The sequence below is a fragment of the Orycteropus afer genome, unplaced genomic scaffold (assembly GCF_000298275.1).
Source record: "Orycteropus afer afer isolate SDZICR_OR568_19922 unplaced genomic scaffold, OryAfe1.0 scaffold00103, whole genome shotgun sequence".
Lineage (NCBI taxonomy): Eukaryota > Metazoa > Chordata > Mammalia > Tubulidentata > Orycteropodidae > Orycteropus > Orycteropus afer.
In genome coordinates, this window is record NW_006921690.1 from 3,246,201 (window position 1) to 3,253,328 (window position 7,128).

Genomic DNA, 7,128 nt, shown 5'->3' on the forward strand with positions numbered 1-7,128 from the left:
TATCACACATTGTTTGTACTTACGTGTTTAAATCTGAGATTTATCTCACAAGTTGAAATGTTGACAAACATCAGCAACCAGCAGGAAGAAAATTCATGTTTCAGTTGCGATATTATTTCACTGAAAACAACTTGATGGCATCACTACAGAGTGAGATTTTTCTTCAAAAAGTGCTGGATAAATTTATGAGAATATGTAATGTGGGACTTCAAATGGAAGAAATTGGTAAACCCTGTAAATGTAAAATTGAAGTTAACCTAGTTTTTCTGATAAATTGACAAATTCATGGCTAGAAGCATTTTAATACCTACTGGCTCTAATTCAGTCCTACAGATGTATTTATGCATTCTTTTCCTTTTATGTTACCCAAGTCTAAGAATTGTTTTTACTGTAATGTAATATAACCAACAACAAAACGCACTGCCATCAAGTAGGTCCCAACTCATAGCAACCCCTCCTTGGGTTTCCAAGGTGGTATCTGTATGGAAGTAGATTGCCCAGTCTTCCTTCTGAGGAGTGGCTGGTGGGTTCGAACCACAAGCCTTCTGGCTAGCAGTCAAATGCCTTAGGCATTATGCTACCAGAGCTCCCGTAATGTAATATGTTGTTGTTGTTGTGTGCAGTCTAGTCAGTCCCGACTCATAGCAACTCCTCCTTGGGTTGCCGAGGCAGTATCACTACGGAAGTAGATTGCACAGCCTTCCTTCCGAGGAGTGGCTGGTGGGTTTGAACAGCCAGCCTTCTGGTTAGCAGTCAAGTGCCTTAGGCACTATGCTACCAGAGCTTGTATATAGTGACTATAAAACATTATTTCTTATCCCTTGAATTCTAGTATGGGATGAACTGGAGAAAATCCATGTCAAGAATTTTTCAAGTATGAAAAGATTGAAATAAAAGCACGTGTAAAATTTCCAACACAGATATGGTTGGAGACTGTGCAGCAAATTTAGAGAGGCACCTGAAGCATCACCATATGGATGGATACAATGCAGAGCAAAGCAAGAAGACAAAGAAGATTGAAGAAAGTGTCAGAAGCGTTCCAAACAAGCAACCAAAAACAGACGAATTTGCCCTGCCACAATGCCTTAAGGTGAAATTAGATAAAGGAAGAATTGGCGATGCATATGTTGAATTAGTTACTGTTTCAATTGTTCATTTGGGTTAATTGAATATTCAGTATTTTGTAAAATTTTAAATCCACTTACTGCTTCAATTGGTCAAAAATTTTCATCCAACTCAGAGAATAGTAGGGAAAGGATACCTCACTTGTCCTTAAAATTTAGCTCCAAAATTAGTGGTAATCTAGAAAACTGAGGGAGTATTCTCTTTGAAAGTGGATGTTGCCAATATTTTGAGATGATGAATTCTAGGAATTAATGTTCAGTTCACACAAGATGGTAAGATACATCTGGTAACACTGGGAATGAAAATATGAAAAGAAAAGTCCACAGGGCAGTGTTCCAAAGTTTTAGAGAAGTACAACATTGATTTAAAACAGATTTATGCTGTAACAACAAATGATGGCTCCAATATGATTAAATTTATTGATTTGCTCAGAAATGATAGTGAAATTGAATGGCAAATGTCCAGGCAAAATGACAGTTTTGAAGACTCTGACTTCATGCATGCACTCTGACTTGCAGACACTAACCATCACAGATTGACAGGTATGAAGTGTGCTGCACACATACTTCAGTTAGGGATGAAAGATGCAACAAAGGATGCTCAACTGTAAGAATTTTTAGCAGAATGTCCTTGTTCAGATACTTCATATTCCACTATTATGTATCAAATATTCAAAAAATAATTTAAGGAATCCTATATTTAATTGCCCAACAAAATGAAACAGTATACACACCATGTTAAAAACCTTAAAACCTTACTAGGATGCAGATCTTTGCAGTGTATTAGCTGAGAATAATATGAAATATGGGAGCTCTGGTGGCGTAGTGCCTAAGGCATTTGACTGCTAGCCAGAAGGCTGGCTGTTCAAATCCACCAGCTACTCCCCGGAAGGAAGGTTGGGTGATCTACTTCCGTAGTGATACTGCCTCGGAAACCCAAGGAGGGGTTGCTACGGGTCGGATCCAACTCCACGGCAATGGTGGTGGTGGTTGTTTTGTGTAATGACAAATGGGCCTGTGTCAAATTAATTTTGGAAATTTTAGAATCTTTAAAGAAGGTTATGGTAAGATTCCAAAGCAAACAGCCTTGAGTGATGTTTTTGGTATGTTGGTGGAAACTAAATTTAAATTAACTCTTAATAATACATTTGGAAACATATTGGTTGGAAATTTTAACTTCAGGGTAAAAGTTATCATTGAAAATGATAGCATGTTAGGAGCAGTTTAGTTAGATCCTTGTTCTCAAATTTGAATTAGTATTAAACTTCAGGTGAAGGCCAGATTACATTACATTTAAAAAGCATTTGGGAAATGATAGAAAATCTGAAAAGGACCGATACTAAAAGTGTAACAAAGGCAAGTGATTCAGGAAATATTCCTGTTTCAACTGATGTTGATGAGATAGAATTATTTCTCAAAATGTAAGAAAAAAAGTTAAATTGAGATCTAACAGTTGTACTGTTGATACTGACTATATTAAGCTTTGATGATATATAAAGAGTTGAGAAAAAAATTTGAATTTTGGGAAGAAAATCATTCACAATATTCTTAGTTATATGAAATAGGGTAATTTTCGGTGCACTAGCCACTCAGGTCAGTGTTGAGATAGCTTTGTCAGCTTTGAAATTCATCTTGTGAGACAAAATAGATGGCTTAAATGAAAAAATATTAGAAGACATCTTTTAATTAGGTGTAATTACGGCTTATTGCAATGATGTTAATGAACTGTACAATTGTGTATGAATTAAATCTGTATTTGTAATAAGATGTTTATTTTATATACTGTTATAGCAATTCTTCAGCTTAGAACTGGGGTAAATATTAAAGTAGTAAATATTTTATTGTGCTTTGTCTTTATTTATTGATGTATTAAGCATGAGCACACTTTGTATTTCTAATATTTTGTGAATAAATTCTTATAAATTTTATGTGACTCTTAAGTGTTGGTAGTGAAATGTTGCCTATGTCAAAATTTTGTTTTCAGTGTATTTTATATATTAACAATTTCTTACTATAAAAGCATTTTGAATCGTCAATTTAATATTTATACAGTATTTTAGGAGTGTTTTTATCACAATACGAATTTTTTAATAACTATATATTTTACATTGTTTTTCTTTGTATTGAAGTGTTTTCAGATAGTGATTAAAAGTGAACATCATTGTCATTTTAGATTTAATTATTAATGAATGTGTAGAAGGAAATAGTTTAATATTGCTGCTTTTAAAACTAATTACAAAATCCTGGAATTAGCAATACCCAAGTTAATATAAAAATGCATTATTATTTGGAATATGAGAAATGGATTTGGAAGCTGTATTTTCTTAGATGAAATTGCTGTACGTTATCCATTTGCAAAATATAAATTTGAGATTAGAGAGTAAAAAACAGGTGTAAACCAGTATTAACCGGTTCGGTCATGGTCGCCAAAGCAAAACCAGAAGAGAACCAAAATTTTAAAATTTTGCTGAACCAAACAATAACTGGAAATGGAAAAAATTACTGTTCAAAGCCCTGAGCATAATTAGTGATTGGCCAAGTCAGAGCCAGTTGATATTCAGATTACACGACTCCCATTCAGTAAAAAGTAATAAAATTGAGTTTAGGTGGTATAGAGGCAAAGGCAAAAATTTTTAAAGAAATTTTCAATAATGTGATTAGCCTTTTTTTGACTTAAAAATTGTTTGTGCATATTTTCCATTGTTCTTGTTATGTGTAGTTGAGTTGCTGTGACTTGCTCCCCAGCCCTGCACCATCCTCGTAATTGTTCTGTGTTTGAGCCCATTGTTGCAACCACAGTGTCAGTCTGTCTCATTGAAGGTCTTCCTCTTTGTCATTGACCCCTCTACTTACCAAACATGATGTCCTTCTCTCAGGACAAATCCCTCCTGATAGTGAAACAAAGTCTCATCATCCTCACTTCTAAGGAGCATTCTGGCTGCACTTCCAAGACGTGTTTGTTCTTCTGGCAGTCCATTTGTTATTTTTCACCAAGTTCATAATTCACAGGCATCAGTTCTTTGGTCTTCCTTCCTTTTCCAGCTTTCACATGCATATGAAACCCAAAAAAGCAAACCCACTGCCATAGAGTTGATTCTGACTCATAGGATCTGTGAAGCAGAGTAGAATTGCCCCCATGTGGTATCGAAAGCTGTAAATCTTTACAGAAACAGACTGCTTCCTCTTTGTCCCACAGAGCAGCTGGTGGGTTCAAACTACCAACATTTTGATAAGCAGGTGAGTGCTTTAACCAGTGCACTACCAGAGCTCCACTTCCATTGAAAATGCTATGGCTTGGGGTAGGTACACCTTAGTCCTCAAAGTAACATTTTTTCTTTTGAACACTTTAAAGAGGACTTTTGCAGCAGATTTGCCCAATATATTACATCATTTGATTTCTTGACTGCTGCTTCCATTGATTGTGGATCTACATAAAATGAAATCCTTGACAACTGGAATCTTCTGTATCTTAGGATGTTGCTTACTGGCCCAGTTGTGAGGATTTTCATTTTCTGTATGTTGAGGTGTAATCCATACTGAAGGCTTTGATCTTCACCAGTAATTGCTTGAAGTTCTCTTCATTTTCAGCAAACAAGGTTGGATCATCTGCGTCTCACAGATTGTTAATCCAGTCCTGATGCTGTGTTCTTCATACACTCCAGGATCTCAGTAGATTTGCTCAGCATACAGATTGAATAAGTACAGTGAAAGACTACAACTCTGATGCACACCTTTCCTGATTTTAAACCAAATAGTGTCCCCTTGTTCTGTTCAAGAAATGACTGCCTCTTGGTCTTTGTGCAGGTTCCTCGTGACCACAATTAAGTGCTCTGGAATTCTCATTCTTAGTAACGTTATCCATATCTTTATGGGAAAGGAGCCCTGGTGGCACACTGGTTAAGTGCTCGGCTGCTAACCAACAAATCAGAGGTTTGAACCTGCCAGCTGCTCCATAGGAGAAAGATGTAGAAGTCTGCTTGCATAAAGATTTACAGTCTTGGTATACACCTTATGGAGCAGTTCCACTCTGTCCTGCAGGGTAATTCTGAGTTGGAATTGACTCAATTGCAATAGGTTTTTTTTTTTTTAATCTTTAGGAGAGTAGCTCACCAGGTTTTTTCTGCAATGGAGCTACTGGTGAGTTTGAACCACAGACCTTTTAGTTAGCAGTTGAGCTAACTTACGTATCGTACCACAAGGGCTTCTTACCTCTGTGATGATATAAAGATGAATATGAATAAATATAAATGTAGTGTTCATAAAGCTTGGAATACCATCTTACACAGTTAAGAATGATTCAGAAATGACTAGCTTTTTCATCTTTACAAAACTGGGTTTTATCTCTGTTAGTGTTTAAATACACATAAAATTTAAGAATTATATGCATTTTGAGTCTACTTGCCTCAGACTTAGAATTTTAACTATGTAAAAATCAAATGGCAGAACTATATGCAATATAGGTAAGATTTGTCCTGTGCTTACTACATCTTAGCAAACTCTTACTGACCTATCTTGGCAGTAATCCTCCTTTCCATCCGTTGAATATACTCAAGCATTAGTTTCCTGAGGTCCCTTCCTGCTTGCCTGTTCAGCCTGCTGTTCTGTGCTGTTGTTTCTTTATCCCCAGCTCCCTCCTCTGTCAGCATCTGCTTCGGCCCCACTCCTACCCCCTCCTTTTTCGCAGGGGTGGGTTACTGACATATTTGGAAGCTTGTCTAGAATTACCCACATACTTCCTTCCTCCCAACTTAATTTTTAGCTTCACTTAATTCTGAGAAATAGTCCTAGTCCTTGATCAAGCTACCTGGAACGGTACAGACCTATTGCCATGGAGTCAATCCATATCAAAGGACAGGAATTCTAGATCACTAGGGGTTATGCGTGGGGTCGCCATGAGTTAGGGGCTTCAACAGCTAACAACATCATATTATACTATGAAAATTTTTGATACTCTTTGCATAATAAAAAATTAACTAAATTTGAACTTTTGGAAGTTATAGCCACACAGTAAATCATTTTTTAGAGAATATGACAGATAACCATGTTGACAAGATCGTGTCACATACACACATTACATGTGTGTTTATATCCATCTGAGTACCTATCTCCTAGCTTAAGAAATAGCATATTATCAGTACTGTAGAAGCCCCATATGTATTCTTTTCTAACTGCCTCCTCTCCCAGTTAGCTGCCATCAAGTTGCCCAGACTTATAGCAAGTCCATGCACAACGAACAAAAACTTATGATCCATAGGGTTTCCACTGGCTGACTTTTTGAAGTAGATCACCAGGTCTTTCTTCCTAATCCATCTTAGTCTGGAAGCTCCTGTTCGGCATCATAAACCCAAAAAAAATCAAACTCACTACCATCAAATCAGTCCTGACTCATAGCGATCCCCATTGGGTTTCCAAGGTGGTAAATCTTTTCTGCAGAGTGGCTGGTGGGTTTGAACTGCTAGCCTTCTGGTTAGCAGTCAGATGCCTTAGGCACTATACCACCAGAACTCCTTGTTCAGTGTTACAGCAACTCACAAACCACTACTGACAGATAGGTTGTGGCTGCCCATGAGGCTCCCTGGTCAAAAGTCAAGCCCAAGTCTCTCCCATTAAACAAACAAACAAACACTGCCATATTGTTGAGTCTGACGCAAAGATTCATAGGAAAGAATAGAACCTGCCCCACAGGGTTTCCCGGGCTATAAATCTTTACGTAAGCAAACTGCCACATCTTTCTCCCAGGGAGAAGCTGGCAGGTTTGAATTGCCAATCTTTCGATTATCAGCCCAATGCTTTAATTACAGTGTCACCAGAGCTCCTTTTTGGTCTTCCCCATAGTAGGCAGCCCCAGGGTTACAGGTGAGGAGAGACAACTCAGGGACGCCCAAAGTAGCAAGCGGGAAGAGCAGGAGAAAGGGGATTAAAAGCCAGGAAGCCAGAGAGAAGAGCAATCAGCCAAAGGGATTAGGTGAGGAGACAAACTCCGGCCCGCCCAGAGTAGCAGGCC

General features: G+C 37.6%; 1 protein-coding gene across 1 annotated transcript in view; it reads left to right on the forward strand.

The window, feature by feature from the left end:
- Window positions 1-922: 922 nt before the first annotated feature.
- LOC103199086 (APAF1 interacting protein) overlaps window positions 923-7,128 on the forward strand; it is a 34,108-nt gene continuing 27,902 nt past the window's right edge. The window contains exon 1 of the mRNA XM_042781308.1: window positions 923-1,090. Within this exon, the coding sequence (XP_042637242.1) occupies window positions 923-1,090 (168 nt within the window). The remainder of the gene's footprint in view (window positions 1,091-7,128) is intronic.